Below are 16,134 nucleotides of genomic sequence, written 5' to 3'. Positions count from 1 at the left end.
ATTTTGAGCAGACGCCAGAACAACATACTAACCCCCCAGCATCCCACCACCTCGTCAAGATCTCGTTGGGTAACATCTAGCAAGAAGGTATGTACATCATCAATATTGACATTACCCGCATGCTCAAATTGAGGAATCCTCGCCCGCTAACCATTTGTCTTGAATTTTGCAGTCTTCAAAATGAGTTAGTAGCCCGCGCCCACCTCGAACGAAGCAACCGATTGGAAACGAGTGCGACCAGACATACTGACTTCGATGAACAGCCAAGGGAACTGGAAGCTTCGGCAAGCGCCACAACAAGACGCACACTCTGTGCCGACGATGCGGTCGTCGATCGCTCCACATCCAGAAGCACACCTGTGCCTCGTGCGGTTACCCTGCTGCTAAGACCCGAAAGTGTATGTTGATTGCTCTTTCCTGCCCGGCCCCGGACATCGCAGCTCGCTTGGAGAACGACTGGGACGAGGCCTGGGACTGTCACGCGACCGACGTTTTACTGACAAGCATCCGATACAGACAACTGGGGCGAGAAGGCCAAGCGCAGAAAGACCGTCGGCACCGGCCGCATGCAGTACCTCTCCGGCGTCTCCCGCCGCTTCAAGAACGGCTTCCAGACTGGCATGCAAAAGAACGCCCGGGGCCCTGCCCTGAAGGCTTAGAGGGACGGAATTGGTAACTTCTGAGGGTTTGCATCATGGTACTACGAAAGGCGGTTTGGCGTGATAAGGATTGCATCATTGGGACTGAATTCACGGGACCCCACGAGGTCTTTGCCTGACGAAAGAGAAGGGCATGTTACGCTAGCAATTCCGACCAAAAATTGCATTTTTCGAGGCATTTGATGAAGAGTGTCACGGCAATACGAAAGAATCTACGACCGTCAAGATGTTCCCATGAAACGCGCTGTCTGGTTTGGTGGTGTGGACGGGACGGACAATACCCAAATCGGTCTTCAAAATTGGTGTGATGACGATGTTTATCTGCTTCAGTATCACGGCGTCAGGAGGTATCTACTTGAGTTTCTGAGAGCTGCTGCCTTTCTGCCCGAATGCCTAATGTTGATCTTATTGCCCACGTTCGAACACACGAACGCCGCCATCACCAGCAATGAAATAAAGCAACTCTCGATCTTCTCCCGCATTTGCACTTGCGCTTCGTTGTGTTACTCTGAGCACTCCGCTCACGTCTTTGGCCGTTCCTGTATCAAGCATCCTTAGGCTGATTATCATGTCAGCCGCATGGGCGAAGGATATGGCAAACGCAGCATGTTCCTTCTCCAGGGTGGTTGTCTGGGCCGACAGCAAAGGTTCGTCCGCTGCCAGAGTCACAATTGACGAATGAACTTCCTATCAGAATAGTTCTATTAATACTAGTCCTACATGCCATCAATCTCCGTGCACTTACCTCTCTTATGTCGAGTAATAGATCCTGCAGCGCCGCCCCTGTCATAGTCTTGCCCGTCGCTGCCAGCAGCAGATCTGGGCTATCCAGTATCAATACAATCTTGGAGCTCTGGCTCTGTTGCCGCAGTTGCGTGACAGCCTCAGCCAACTGCTTGCGCAACTCGTGCAATGTGGAGTTGGACAAGACCTTGCCAGAAGCATCAGCAGGAGAGGAGACGCCATGCGCCGATGGTCCTCCTGAAAATAGTTTACTCAGCCCGTCCACGAAGACGAACTTGCCCTTTTTAGAGGAAGCATCTAGATCCACTCCGATCCTGCCAGCGCCTTCCTTCCAGAAGGCATAGTCTCTGAGGAAGCTTACCAATACAACGCTCGCGGAATCGCCGTCGTCGGGGTTGGAAGAGTCACCTTCCTCACCGACGGCGGTCCGTTGCGCGTTGCGGTCAGCAGCCGTTGTTGCCAGAAAACGGCAAAGGTAGCGCTGGACGAGCCAGTTGGTGCTGGCGCCCAGGACACCGGTGAGCACAATAAGCGAAGCCTCCGGAGGAAGGCCGAGATAGGGCTCCAGTAATGGTGGCGTCCGAGATGCCATTCTATGTCTTGCGGGTTTGGCTGGATTGGCCTTGGGAAATAAGAAAAAGCCCAGCTTTCCTTGGCTGACACGGCGGTCAGATTGGACTTGACTCGAGAGTGATATCCTGTTCGCGGGGTCGGGGTAGGATCGTCCAGAATGCCCTTTTCATCGGCGGATAGAGGGGTTGATCTCTTTGGAGATTGGAGATATCTAAACTGGCTGAGCAGGTATATCGCACAGTCCGTCCCGTCTCCTCAGCTTAGAACCCTAAGAAGATGCGTGATGCGCCCCCACCAGCTGGTTCGGTTCCAAGCGCGGTACCACAGAAAAAATAGTAATAAAGTAGTTCCAACTCTGGGGCGTCCGGGCTTGGATGAATCGCTGCTTGCTTGACGTTGCTAACAAGGAACTGATAAAAAAGACCAGACGAGATAGGCGCCCAAGAATTTAAAATGCCATCGAACGGCGGGCTGGGCACAAGTCCAGAGAGTTGGCGGTGGGTTCTTTAAAAGGTCGAGATAGTCTTGGCTTGGACTTGTAGCCCAATAACACTGCTAGTCTACGCAAGTCATACACGATTTAGACTTGCTGGACGTGGTAGAGCCCCAGACGTGCATCGAGTATCACACGTACGACTGGACAGCCTTGGCGAATCAGCGGGTTCGTCTAGTCAATAAGCAGTATACGTCGCTAAGTTCACTTCAGCCTCCAGCTCTGTCAGGTAGACAGACATGCTGGGGTGGATATGGGCCTTGGCTCGGCGTCATTGTGCATTGTTCGGGCGCTGCAGCAGCTTGTCCATGTTTATCTGGAGTTTGGACCCTTGGGGAGGGTCTATTTGCAGATGGCCGATCGTTGTTCAACAAGACCGAATGCATGCCGCACGTTGACATCTCTTGCCTCAGTTCAACAGTAGACGCACGACAACAACAATAGAGCGAAGGCTTACGCGCAGCCGAAGGGACGTTCAGCATTGGCACAGCAGCCAAGGTCGTTGTGTCCGGACTGCCGTCATACGGAGATAACGAGGATATGAATGGCTGCCTGCATGGGATGGTGGGCTGTCAACCTCTAACCTCCAACTAACCTCTGCCACTCTATGCAAGATCACGACTGTTATGGTTATGGATGGATGCTGGGAATAGTCACAACGTAGCACCCCAGCACCCCCTCCTCTCTATGTATATCTGTAGGAACTCACAGCCCCCCACACCCTGTTTTCTGTCAAAAAACAAAACCCATGGCATGGGCTCATGCGCCTCGTCCTACACTAGCGGCTGACTGGATGGGGAATACGGGGTCTGTAGAGGGTGCGTCGGAGAGAGGGAGAGCAACCGGCGCATGTGAGAATGGCCTGCTGACCAGACTGACCGCATCCCGGGTGGATTTGCGACTGGGACGCGATCACGCATTCCCCGGCTATCAACTTGGTGATTGGACATCGACCTCTCTGCGAATGTCCCGCCGCTTTGTAAATGCCGTACTGATCATCAACCACAGTAGATTCTAACGCAGAGTGGTGGGAACGGCTTGGTACGCCTACATAATCTGGACATGTTTCCTCCGTCCGGTTCTTTTTTTCTTCTTCTCGTTATCTGATGCTGTAGACTTGCGGTGAAGTGTGTTCCCACGTGCGAGGGGTTCTCCAGTTTCTCCAGGTATATCTATCTACATACAAGTATCTATCTTGAGCCGTTGGCGCAGGGGGCCCAAGCCTAGAAGCCTGCCACCTGGACCGGTCGTGCTTTCAAGATAGCCGGGACCACGCTATCGCCATTCACACCCCACCCTGATCGGACATAAAGTTGGATGTATGTATGCTCGTTATTTGCCTGTCTGGGGCTGCCAACAACCAACCTTGTTGACTCTGCTGACCTGCTATCTGGCTTACCGTCGTTTCATAGACGATTTGTGTGAGACATTAGCTCTATATAGCGCTGATAGAGCTTTCGAATCGTCCCGGTGCCGACAAGCCTCCGAGTGCATTTAAGCTTGCATCGGCCTGCCCTGTTGCCTCCCCCAGCAGAACCTCCAGGCCTTACCGTCCCATACTCAGGCTCAAGCGCAACAACTTGCATCATACCTGCAGCAGTGGGCTAAACGGCTGTCATCCCAGTCCATCCACCGCGCACACGCTCTTCCTGCATTGATCATCCTGCAGTGCAATCCTGGTTCTTGTGCAACTTCAGTTGACATTGCCATTTCGGCTACGAAGGTTCGCGGTTGACTCGAGTCGGAAAGAAGTCAGCCAGCCGCCTGCTTCCCCAGCCTAGATCGCCGCCACATGACTCGCTGACGACTGGTCTCTTGGAAACCACCCCTGACTACAACCTGGTCGCTACTCTGCCCAATGCTGTCACCGTCCCAGCGGACGACTCTATTCAATATATTATATTCCGGTCGCCCTCATTCTACCTAGGACAGTCCAACACCGCTACATCTCTCACCTTTTCCTGTATTGCTTCCTATGATATACCTTTTACCTACAAAGAATCTTCCCTATACCTAGGATTTGCTTTCGCGCATCAGCTGAACCAATCGGAGAGCGCGGTTTCAGCCCCGACATACCAGATATAGCAACAAACGCTCTTCGCCAACATCATGGCGGAAGAGAAGCCCTCGGGCCAGCGGCGCCCGTGGACTGGGATTTTCTCCAAGAAGACCGGGCGAGATGAGGAATCTGCCGAGTCGGACGAGCCAAGATCCAAGTCCAAGAACCCCACGTGGAATATGGGCATGCTGAATGACAAGCAAACCATAGAGGTGCCCGGTAAGCCCAAGCCCCATATCCGTCTTCTTGGCCTGCAAAATCTCTGACATGACCACCAGGCTCTGTTTTGCTTCTCGCGCAAGGCCGGAATGAGCCGCTAGGCCTTAGGAATGCCCCCGCAAGGACGTCCCATTCTTCTATACCCACCACTCCTCATGAACCGCCGCGGCCTCCTCCGGAGGACGACAAGAAGATGACCAAGGATGGGCAAATCATCTTAGAGCCGCAACCCGATGATTCGCACAATGACCCCCTCAACTGGGCCTCGTGGCGGCGAGATCTCGCCCTGTTGTCCCTCGGCTTATATTGCATGGTTGGAGGTGGAATTACTCCTCTGATAGCAGCAGGCTTCACCAACGTAGCTGAAGGTAAGCATACTTCGCATTCCGTATATAAACACAGACAAATCTGACATCTTGCGACAGATTACAACGTACCAGTTGCCCGGGTCTCGCTGACAACCGGTTTGTACATGATGGGCCTCGGCATCGGAAGTGTCATCTTCTCCCCCACCGCCATCCTGTACGGCAAACGCCCAGTATACCTGTTTAGTGCCGTCATCTTCATCCTCTCGGCAGTCTGGTGCGCGCTTTCACCCAGCTTCACGTCGCTCCTAATCGCTCGAATCTTTCAGGGTATTGCTGTGAGCCCGGTAGAATGCCTGCCGTCCGCCACGATCGCTGAGATTTTCTTCCTGCACGAACGGGCGTACCGTATCGGAATCTATACCTTGCTGCTTCTTGGCGGCAAGAATTTGATCCCCTTGGTCAGCGCTGTCATCATCCAGAGCCTCGGATGGCGCTGGGTTTTCTGGTAAGCAGGCATCCATAGTCAATCCGCTACAACGGCTGAGAATTAGACATTGACCACCGTATATCATATAGGATCGTTGCGTTAGTCGTTGGCTTCTGCGGTATTTTGCTGTACTTCCTCGTCCCTGAGACGTTCTGGGACCGAACGCCAATTCCGAGAGATCGTACCCACCTCAAAAGACCTGGCCTGTTCAGCAGACGATCGTCTAGGCATATGGTACCACGTCTGTCACAAGACAAGGGGAGCAAGACTCCCGCTGCTGTCGACCACGACCCTGAGAAGGCCCTTGGGAGAAGGCATGAGCCAGCTGATGGAACCGTGTCGCCAAACCCACGACCCAAAGCCACCCAACATGTGGGTTTTGCGGCGGAAGTTGAAGACGGCCATCACCACCATCATCATGGCGACTCACCGAACGAACATGTGCACGAGGCAGCCGGTACAAGTGCATATGCCTCCAATACAGGGACTCAGGTGCAATCGCACCCACAAAGTGCATTGGCATCTCGGGTAGTTAGTGGCTCTGCGACACCAGCTGGCGGAGATACAGAGAGTGAGAGGATGTCCATCTCCAATATGCCGACTACGGTAGGCCAGATGTACACCCACACTCTCCGGAAATCGCCCCCGAAGTCGTTTACTCAGCATCTCCGCATCTACCATGGACGACTCAACCAGGACAAATGGTGGAAGGCAGCCGTCCGCCCCCTGATTCTTTTCTCGTACCCGGCGGTGCTCTGGTCCTCGGTAGTTTACGCATGTTCCATAGGATGGCTTATTGTGATCTCGGAATCTGTCGCTATTATTTACCGAGAAGGCACCTACAAGTTTGGCGCCTTGGCCACCGGTTTGGTGTACTTGTCGCCATTCATTGGTGGCGTTTTGGGCACAGCTGTGGCTGGTAGAGTCAGCGACGTTATCGTGAAGGCTATGGCGCGCCGCAATGGTGGATTGTATGAGCCGGAATTCCGCCTAGTCATGGCGATCCCGATCGCGATCACCACAGTAATTGGACTTATGGGCTTTGGCTGGTCGGCCAGCGTGAACGACCACTGGATCGTCCCGACCGTCTTCTTCGGCGTTGTTTCGTTCGGGTGCTGTCTCGGGTCAACTACCTCCATCACTTTCTGCGTGGACAGCTACCGCCAGTATGCGGGCGAGGCCTTGGTCACGCTCAACTTCAGCAAGAACATCTTCCACGGCCTAGTCTTCAGTTTGTTCGTCACCGAGTGGCTCACGCACGACGGTGCCAAATCGGTCTTCGTGTGGATTGGCGTCATTCAGCTCATCAGTCTCTTGAGCACGATCCCCATGTACATCTACGGCAAGCGAGCGCGTATGTGGACGGTCCGCAAGAATATGATGGAGAAGTTTTAAAGAGGTGCATTGCATTTGAAATTCCGCATCGGGTTGGGCGGACATGGTGATATCCCCATACCGATGCATACAAATTTCACCGGAGCATTCAAGATTGGTTCAAACATAGCATGCATTCAAGAGTATAGAGCTTTTGGGCATACGTACTGGCGTTTCGGTTGGGAGGAAATATGTCACGAAGGAATACCTATGATTAGCGATTATGACCTCATGATAACATTTTGATACCTTCACGAATAACGTCCTCGTCTTATGCTGCCCGTTGAGCTTGTCCGTATTGGATAGAACTTGAGTTGTGTTTGTGGGCGGCTAAGGAGGTTGCTCTCATAGGGGCTGCTGGGTGTTACTGTTACCCCTGGCGGACTTTACACGCCAAGAATTCACTTGCCGATCAATTAGTTCCGACGTCATCTTAGAGTCTTGTTCACATAGTTACAGCTTGCAAAACTCAACCTCTTACCTATAATCAATTGACTTGGTATATTAACCCAGCGACTTTCCACGATCCAACATCCTCGGCACAGCGAATAAGCTCGTTTCATGACGATATAGGAAGACAGCGAAGCTCGACATCATGCGCGTTGCACCGCGGTCCGCTCCGTCGATAACTTCGGCCGCGAAGAGTTTGGCAAATAAGCCCATTCAGCTACAGCGCGCCGCTTTCTCGACCTCTCGCCAGAACAATGCGCGGAACCAAATCTATGACACGTAAGTCTACTCGTCCCTGCGAGGATCGGCCCCCGATGGTAAACGAAAAGGCGCATACGGCTGGCTGACCATTGGCGAAAACGCGACCACCCACCAACAGCGTCCGCAACCCCGCCGCATTCCAAACCTACCTCCAACTCTCGTCGTCGTCGCGCACGCCCCTCCTGACGTTCTGGACGACGTCGTGGTGCGGGACGTGTCGCAAGGTGAAGCCGCTGCTGGAGGAGCTCGTGGGGTCGGGCGTGGGCGAGGCCGAGGGCGGCGTCGGGCTCGTCGAGGTCGAGTGCGACGCGCCCGACGTCATGAACGAGAACATGGGCATGACGTACATGATCACGTCGATCCCAACGCTGCTCAGCTTCGACGGCGGCGAGGCCATGACCCAGACAAAGGTCGTCGATGCCAGGCGTCTGCGCGACCGCGCCTGGCTCGAGGAATGGATCCGCACCGAGGCCAAGCGGCACGGTGGCCGCGGCGGAGGCGGAGGCGGCGCTGGGGGGCTGCTCGAGGGCTTGTTTGGGAGCTGGAAGAACTAGGAGGGAAGGACGTTGTGCTCGTCACTATCAAGTCTGAACGTCTGACTTAAAAGACATCGAATCGCATTCACGCTATGCCATTTTTGTTTGTTGTCCGATTTACGGGATATCTATCGCATAATAATTTCCTCGACAAAGCCTTCTCATCTTGTTTGCTTTCGCCAACGCACCAATTCTCCCTTACGCCTGGTAGAAGACCTCCTCAACCGGTTTCCACCACGATGGCTCCCCGGACTCGCTACTCTTCGCGCCAGGGACCATGCTCTACGATTATTTCACACCAAGTCAGATCTATAGTTCGCGCCTCGGAGAGAAGGGGTGGACGGGCGGGGAATGGGATGCATCAGATATGGCGTGGGGGTTCTTTCTCACCTCTTGGTAGCTATCCGTCATTGCCCACCACTCGCGCACCTTGGGGTTCTCCCGCATTCGCTCCATATCGCCCGCATAGTCGTAACCGACATACTTGAAGCTCGCAAAGAGGATGCCGGTCTCTGGGTCATGGCAGATGCTATCTGTAGGATGTGGAAGTCGCATTGTCCAGATTAGTCATCTGGTAATACGAGGGAATCTGGGAGGGGGGAGGGAAATCCCAAGTGAACACTCACAATCCTGGATGTTGCAAGCCTTGATCTGGCGTTGCACCTCGGGCCAGACGGCGGCGTGGCACTCCTTGTACTGGGCGATGCACTCGGGCTTCAGCTTGATGATCTGCGCGAAGCGGCGGCCCGGGTTGCGCTGCCGCCCCCGGTGGTGGGCGAGGCCACGACGTCGAGGGGCGCCTCGAGTGGTGGTGTGGTGGGTGACGCGACGCCGGCGCCATTGGGCGAGGGGGACGCGGGCTGCTTGGACCAGAGCTGCGACATGGTGGCTGGCTGACTTGCGGTTGATGGTGGCTTACTTTTGTCGCGTAACTGGCCCGTTGAAACGATAACAGTAGCTTATATCTATACGCAAGTGCCGTACTTGTAAGCCTCCTTGTGCTGAGTATCAGTGTCAGGCTTTCTCGGGGTAGAGATGCTGGCTTCTATATAGGCCAACGGATAACAAGTTTGCCAAGAAGGGTTGTGATTGTGTGTCTCCGCGCAAGTAGTAAAAACCAATATATGGCCCCTGAATGTTTGTTTGTGTGATTGATTTCCTGTTTTACGTGGGGTGACGAGGTGAGAGAGATGCGCAAAGGAGCAGAAGGGCACAAATAGGCAACTTTGTATAGACGTATGCGAGGATAGACCATCGACGGCCAGCGGATGTCACGGTAGCTTCGGATGAATGTTTGGGGGATTGTGATTTGGGGGTCCCGGGGGTGCGGGGTATCGCAACCATGGGACGGTAAGAAGGGGGTTGACTTTTTTCTTCCTTTTCTATTCTGCCCTTGTCTCTGGTGTCCGGCCGCCCTTGCTTTTCTTCTCCCGCGATCGACGATATGTAGCCTGCTTACACCTGGAGGAGCTATTCTTCCGCGAGCGAGTGTGCGTGGCTGAGGCTGGCAGTGCGCGAACCGAGCGGTCAGAGACAAGACGGGCGCAAGTACACAATCCCCGATGGGAAATGCACCCTCACGTCAGGTACTTGTTTCCCCGGTGAGGAGGCACTGAGGGCAGTTTGCGCAGATATCCCAGACCTCCCATGGCCGCGTACCTGGGCCACCGTGATCCGGCAAATAAGAAGTGACTTCGCACGTGGGGTCGTATAGGAAGACCGACCGCCGAGGCGGAGGTCATGTAGTAGTGTCCAAGTCAAATTCATTAGTGCATCCACCGCTTCGGTACTCCGATCACCAAATCTCAACTCTAACCAGCGGTCTAGACCAAAAAGATGGTGAAGCAGAGAGCTCGACTTTCGGAGTCCGATCGACAGGGAGTTGATGTACGGGGCCTGGGCCACTGTATCCGAACTGGGCCACCCTTCACGTACTCCCAGCAGAATTTACATGGGATTGTGTTTTTTATCTGGTCCAAATTGGCTTGCTAGTGACCCTCCCCGTCATTCTTTCTGGACAAGAAAAAGGGGCGGCTGCGTCATGCCCGGCTTCAATGTCTGCACAGTGAATTTCCCGCGAAGCTGCAAGATTGGGAAATATGCGTAATAAAAACAGATAAAAAGAGATGGTTGCACCACCAGCCAGCTCGCCTGTCTCCCGGCCGGCGATCCTGTATATATTTTCCAAACTCCGCCCCATGCTTGTAACGTCCATAGCTCTCGCTTTCCATTAACTTGCAGATCAGGGTGTCCCCCCTCCAGGTGCCGCATTACTATACAAGTAAAGAAATAAACAGGCCGTAACCCCAGGATATGCACCACTGTCTCAGCCTCTCGCAGGGTGTCAACGTTGCATAGCGAAGTAGCCGTCAGGCTGATTTAAGCATACAAAGCTTCGAACAGGTAAATGAAGCCAAACACCAGGAAGGCCAGAGCTCCACCGACGGTAACTGATATATCGTTGTTAGCTCGAATTCTCGTGAAGATGCGGACTCGGGGACAACAACAAACTTACCAACTTTCATGCTGACTTTGCCAGCAATGGCTCGCCCACCGATGACGGCGACGCCAGTGCATATGGAGTGACCAACAAGAGCACCCAGGGTGACCCACCAGTAGTCTTGACCGGCCGCCATTGCAATGGTTGCAATCTGGCTGCGATCACCCCATTCGCCCAGGAAGGTCATGACGAACGTCTGGACCCAAGCCGGGCTCAGCAGGAGCGAGGCCAGGTTGGACATGCCAGTTCCCACGCTGCCCACGATGCCTCCACGAGGGGACGGGCTTCTAGCCGGCGAAGTTGAAGGGCTGCGCGGCGGCGTCGGGAACCGAGACTTGGAGCGGGACTTGCGGTTGCGACCCAGCCCCATCTCCATGGCATACACGGACGATCGGCGCCTTCCCTGCTTCAAGGCCTGGTGCTCCTTTTCCGCCATCTCCATCTCAACCTCTTGCATCTCAGCAGCAACACCCTCATCGGGGCTCATGGCCATACCCTCCCGAAGCAGCTTGGCGCCAAAGACGAAGAAAAGGCCGGCAGCAAGGAAAGCTGTGATCTTCTTGGGGATCAGGGCTGGCAGTGTGTGGCCCAGAATTGCGGACAAGAATGTCATGACTAGCAGAGCACCAAAGGCGGCGGTGAACACCACCATACGATCGTGCTTCATGGCCATGAGGGCAGCTACGAGGAAGGTCTTGTCGCCAACTTCAGAGAATAAGATCATAGCGAAGGATAACACGAAGGAGTGGAAGGGTCGAATAATACCCTCGTTGCCGTCCTCCACAGTGTCTTTCCAATCTTTTGCAGGCTTCGTTTTGGGCTTGGACACGTCGAGGTGGTCCTTGTGGGCTGAGTTGGGAAGGGGGTTCGGGCTGTCGCGAAATTTGCCTGGAAGATCCGTGGGCTTCTCCAAACCGGCAACCTGTTCAGGCGTCTTCTGGGCATCTTCCTTATCCTTGCCGTCCTTGCTGTCCTTCTCCTTCTTGGTGCCTTTATCGCTGGTGATCTTCTCCTGCTCGCTATGGGGCAGTGGCGGTTTCTCTTTTTGGAGTCTCGGGCACCTTTTCGACCTTCTCGCCAGTCTTGCCCTCCTTGGCCTTGCGAGCTTTGTCTTTTTCGCTAACACCGCCCTCGGTGCCAGTGGTGCCCTTCTTCGGTTTCAGGTGGTCGCGGTCGTCCATGACGCCGTCATTCGATTGGGGAACATCTTTACCTTCGTAGACAGTACGGTCCTTAGGCGCGTCCTTCAGGGCAGGTAGCTCCTTCTTCGGCGCAGCGGGGTCTGATTTGTCGGCCTTCTTTGGCTCGACGAAAGGGCCCTCGTGGGGCTTGCCATCTTTGCCGTCGACGGGGGCGTCCTTGGTGCCGATGTCGTATTTTGGTTTTGAGGCGGTCGAGGCACCAGTAGCACCCGTGACGGGATCTCGCTCTACCGCAGCCCGGACATCCTTCTCTGATGTGGTATCTGCCGGGGTCGAAGAGGCGATGGCGAGGGCGGGAAGCAAGAGAAGCAGCAGCTGCGCGTGCTTCTGCCGTAACTTCATGGTGACGTTGATGCAAATAGTCGTTTGTGAGGTTCCGTAGCGAAAGCCGTCGAGCTGTCGAGTCGCCGGTGGTGGATGGAACGAAAAGTGTCCAGACCGGGGACAGAAGTAAGTGACTGATGGGGGATCGGATTAGGAGCTTTTTTATGGTTTGTAACCGTCGTGACACAAAAACGCCCCTCAATCGCCGCGTGAGTAGAGAAGGAAGGTGGTAGGCTTAACAAGCAGGGAATAAATGATTAGGAGAATGAAGGATGGAAACACAGCAGCAAGAGAATCGAAGTCAGAAGTAGATTTCTTCCCGTTGGTCTGGACTTGGAGGGAAGTCGTGATGAAGGCCGGACCTGAAATCAAGCAGAAGCCCCTACCGAGTGACAGACAGGGGGTCAGTGCTAATAACGGAAGTAGTGTAGTGGACTCGTGGCCTAGACCTTCCAAAACCCAGCTGCGATTGATGGATTGAAGAACGAGACACGCGGCCGACTCAACTCGAACTCGAGGCAATGCTGCTGCTACAATTGAGCACGCATGAAACGAAGCAGATACTACGATTACGGATTGGCAAAGGAGTAGCAAACCGGCATCAACTAAGTTCGGAGCAGAAGGCAGGACCTGGATAGGTGCATGGACGACTGCGCCATCCTTTCAGACGACGGAAGGTACAGCTGCTTTTCTACGACTTACGTATGAACAATACGTGTTATGCAGGAGCCCCCTAAGAATTTCAATTGATGCAGGGGCACGCAGGCAAGTCAGCCGTATTTGGCTTAGGGAAGCTAAATTTCCCCGACCACGACGGGGGATGTGGTAGGACATGGAGATATGGATTCGGATTCTGATATGGGTATTTGGAGGCTGTGCTTAAATACAGGCTTCCAAGCAAGCTGTTATTAATAAAACTTCCAGGAGAGAACCCCTTTTCCTTCTTTGCCATGATATATCGCTATTGCGTTCCTGTCACAACTGCATATGATATAACTAGGGTGAAAGTCAGCTAAAAAAAAAAAACACAAAAAAAACAGAAGAGCCTAGAGGATAACGGATAGCTGCTCATGAATCGCAGACAATATAGAAACGCCTGATCACTGCATGTACTAACACTCGCCCCTGTACCGTCGTGCTATCTGCATCCAGTGTGCCATTCATTTGTCTATGTAAAAAATCATCACATTCTCCTCACCTTTCCTACAGCATCGCCCAGATTCTAGATTAGCTGCCCATAGTCCGTGCACACTTTGACGAGAAATAAACTTATGCTTCACACAACCTTTCAACATCAGAACCCGTCTAAATTATTTCCTTCAAGATTTCGCATTCTGCATGGCGCCTTCCACCAGATCCAAGGCTGCCGCTGCCGCTGCCGCCGGTGCATCGCCGACTGCTAGGAAATCTGTTAAGCCGGCCAAGCCAACGCGTCAGACGCGTCAACCGCCGGGACAAAGGCAAAGGAGGCCAAACCCGGGAACTCATCACCACAATTACCCCAAGCATCGCAAAGTGCACAGTCCAAAGAGCCGTCCTCGGTTGACCCTGTGAAGGAGGAAAGATATCCGATTACTCGTCGATATATTCCACGGATCAGTCAAGACGCCAGAAGCGTTGTTCTACCCTCAGATGATGGGCTGGAGAGTGAGATGGCGGATGGCGAAATCACCATTCGTAAGTCATTATCATGAGCGGCAAGGTTAGATGCATTTTACTGACCAAATTTCTTCAGTACCAGCTCCAAAACCTAAGAGTCATAGGTCTGCACTAGATGCGTCGCAGGAAGACGAGTCGCAAGAAGCACAAACGGATGCTCTTCAGCCGGCTACAGGTGCAGATGACGGTTCCTCGAGCGAGCCAGTCGATCTGCTTAGGGAACTTGCTCCGGATATCAAGAGAGAAACTTCTGAACTCTACAAGTACCTGATTCTGCTGAACAATGCCGACCAGGCCGAGCCAAAACTGCCAGTGCTGCGGGTGAAGATGAAAGCCGCCTCCTCTGCTTTGAAAGTCAACCGGACAATTTTCCTCCGCGACGGTGAATTATTCATCGATGTGATGCGCTTTCACCGCGCTCTCAAAGACAAGGAAGACCAAGATTTTGCCAATAATGCGTATCACACCATATGCACATCAAACCTCGTTACTTTACTGAAATTCCTCCTGGACAAGCCGCACGATCCACAAAGGCAACAAGAAATCGTGGACAAGGTTGCCAGTCATTTCCCCTGGGTATTCGATTTTTCTGCATCTTCCGAGGACGAAGATGAGGTTGCCAGGCAGACCAACCTGGCCTTCTCACTCCGCTGTTGTTACTTGGCCAGCCGGATCCGTCAGGAAGTCTCCAATGATCCTTATGTCCTCGCGGCCCAGGTTTTCTGCGAAGATAAGGTTGAGTGGCGTAAGGCAGCCAGGGAAGCCATATCGCAAGGACCATACAAACCTCTCATTAGCCCCCAGATTCCAGGCTTATCAACAGAAGCATACAAGGCTCGCATGAGGGAGCTGGACAGTTATTTGTCGGAAAAGAAACGCGAAAGGACAGAAAGCAGAATGGAAGCTGCATACCCAGTGGAGCAGCTCGTCAAAGATCTTGAAGTATGGGTCGAGGACACATGCGAAAAGCTATTCAAGCCTCGTAGCCCGGAAGCTCGGAGTGCAAACAACATGAAATCTACGACGCCGGAGCAAGCACATGAAGATCATAGGAGTGGGAGGTCGTCCTCCATCATGGTCCGGCAAAGTGGTGGAGACTCGGAGCCGGACTCCGAAGCTGGACAGCCAATTCGTCGGATAGACACCACGGCAGAGTAAGTCTGAAATTCGATACGCAGTCCACGAAAGCCACTGAAACTTAACAGCAAGAGCAGTATTGCCGACTCCTCGGATGATGACTCGGAAATGGGAGAGCCAGTCATCCGCAAAGGGGTAGAGGTCGCGTAAGTTCCCTAAGCCTATAAACCATAGAGACGACTGACAACTTCTAGTAAAAGCTACCTCTTCGATGAGGATGACGGCGAGGATGAGGCTTCAGTGTCACATAGCGCTCCTGCTGGGCCGGCATTATCGCATGCAGCACCAATTTCTAACCAGCAGCTCCATGAAAACATCCTAGGATTAGTGGTCGAGGATGTTGTAAGCAGCAGCAGATCGAACAAAGAGGCTCCGCCCTCCAGCTCCCTGCCAGCACACCAATCTCGGAGCAACCCGTCAAAGAGACCAGTCTCTCCGGATGAAGACTCCGATGACGATCCATTTGAGACAAATTCGCTGTTGACTAAGAACACAGGTCGAACCGCCACCAATAGGATGAACATAGAGCGGCGGCCGAACAAAATGACCCGAGTTTCGGAGTCGCCTGTTGCTGCTGCCCCCATGCGGCGCCCACCGCCCGTCGCCGTCTCATCCGGACGAAGGGCTGAGAGTCCTGATGGCGCAGAGAGCGAGCGGGTTTCCCAGCAAGGCTTACAGCCAGACGACATACGCATACTCTCCCAGATGGCCAGAACCAATAATGCGAGAGCCCGCGAGCACGGTCCGCGGAAACCTCAGGTCCGAACAGCGTGGTCAGACGAGGACAGGCTGAAACTCATTGAGGACATTGCAGAATATGGATGCAGTTGGAGTGTTCTAGAAAAAAACCAGAGATTCGCGGTTAAGCGAAACCAGCAGCAGATCCGCGACAGGGCACGCAACGAGAAGGTGGATTTCTTACGGGCTAGACAGCTTCTACCCGCGGGGTTCGACAATGTGATCCTCGGCCGCAAGGAAAAAGACATAGTCACGGATCTCGGCCTCAACCCATGTCGCGCAGAAGACGACGTCGAGTGGGTAAATGGAGTGAAGAGACCTACGAATGTCAAGCTTTCTGAATATGAGTCGGCTTGAAGGTTTCAAGATTTACGACGTTTGCAGCGTGTTTGGGAGGATAGGATTGTCTGC

The 16,134-nt window shown here is 53.6% G+C and overlaps 7 protein-coding genes across 7 annotated transcripts; 4 read left to right on the top strand and 3 right to left on the bottom strand.

Moving 5' to 3' along the window:
• Positions 1-180: 180 nt before the first annotated feature.
• PG998_012628 (60S ribosomal protein eL37) lies at positions 181-659 on the top strand (the record flags this gene model as incomplete). The annotated part of the gene is made up of 3 exons (XM_066879444.1): positions 181-184; positions 264-398; positions 517-659. 3 exons carry the CDS (start codon positions 181-183, stop codon positions 657-659), a joined length of 282 nt encoding a protein of 93 aa, XP_066725828.1.
• A 405-nt stretch (positions 660-1,064) lies between these two features.
• On the bottom strand, positions 1,065-1,995 carry PG998_012627 (uncharacterized protein; the record flags this gene model as incomplete). Its single annotated transcript, XM_066879443.1, has 2 exons — positions 1,065-1,346; positions 1,405-1,995. 2 exons carry the CDS (start codon positions 1,993-1,995, stop codon positions 1,065-1,067), a joined length of 873 nt encoding a protein of 290 aa, XP_066725827.1.
• Positions 1,996-4,578: 2,583 nt separating this feature from the next.
• On the top strand, positions 4,579-6,937 carry PG998_012626 (uncharacterized protein; the record flags this gene model as incomplete). The annotated part of the gene is made up of 4 exons (XM_066879442.1): positions 4,579-4,747; positions 4,807-5,115; positions 5,173-5,560; positions 5,632-6,937. The coding sequence occupies 4 exons, from the start codon at positions 4,579-4,581 to the stop codon at positions 6,935-6,937; spliced, it is 2,172 nt and encodes a 723-aa protein (XP_066725826.1).
• Positions 6,938-7,511: 574 nt separating this feature from the next.
• Positions 7,512-8,181, top strand: PG998_012625 (Mitochondrial thioredoxin; the record flags this gene model as incomplete). Its single annotated transcript, XM_066879441.1, has 2 exons — positions 7,512-7,645; positions 7,746-8,181. The coding sequence occupies 2 exons, from the start codon at positions 7,512-7,514 to the stop codon at positions 8,179-8,181; spliced, it is 570 nt and encodes a 189-aa protein (XP_066725825.1).
• A 180-nt stretch (positions 8,182-8,361) lies between these two features.
• PG998_012624 (uncharacterized protein) lies at positions 8,362-9,047 on the bottom strand (the record flags this gene model as incomplete). The annotated part of the gene is made up of 4 exons (XM_066879440.1): positions 8,362-8,445; positions 8,554-8,696; positions 8,790-8,892; positions 8,949-9,047. 4 exons carry the CDS (start codon positions 9,045-9,047, stop codon positions 8,362-8,364), a joined length of 429 nt encoding a protein of 142 aa, XP_066725824.1.
• A 1,495-nt stretch (positions 9,048-10,542) lies between these two features.
• PG998_012623 (uncharacterized protein) lies at positions 10,543-12,207 on the bottom strand (the record flags this gene model as incomplete). Its single annotated transcript, XM_066879439.1, has 3 exons — positions 10,543-10,613; positions 10,679-11,675; positions 11,734-12,207. The coding sequence occupies 3 exons, from the start codon at positions 12,205-12,207 to the stop codon at positions 10,543-10,545; spliced, it is 1,542 nt and encodes a 513-aa protein (XP_066725823.1).
• Positions 12,208-13,527: 1,320 nt separating this feature from the next.
• On the top strand, positions 13,528-16,080 carry PG998_012622 (uncharacterized protein; the record flags this gene model as incomplete). The annotated part of the gene is made up of 5 exons (XM_066879438.1): positions 13,528-13,621; positions 13,696-13,866; positions 13,925-15,002; positions 15,054-15,131; positions 15,186-16,080. The coding sequence occupies 5 exons, from the start codon at positions 13,528-13,530 to the stop codon at positions 16,078-16,080; spliced, it is 2,316 nt and encodes a 771-aa protein (XP_066725822.1).
• Between the last annotated feature and the right edge of the window lie 54 nt (positions 16,081-16,134).

The sequence above is a fragment of the Apiospora kogelbergensis genome (genome assembly GCF_038363985.1).
Source record: "Apiospora kogelbergensis strain CBS 113332 chromosome Unknown utg000008l_segment0_segment0, whole genome shotgun sequence".
NCBI classification, from domain to species: domain Eukaryota; kingdom Fungi; phylum Ascomycota; class Sordariomycetes; order Amphisphaeriales; family Apiosporaceae; genus Apiospora; species Apiospora kogelbergensis.
The sequence above is the reverse complement of the archived record's forward strand: the minus strand, read 5'-3'. Positions and strand labels throughout refer to the sequence as shown.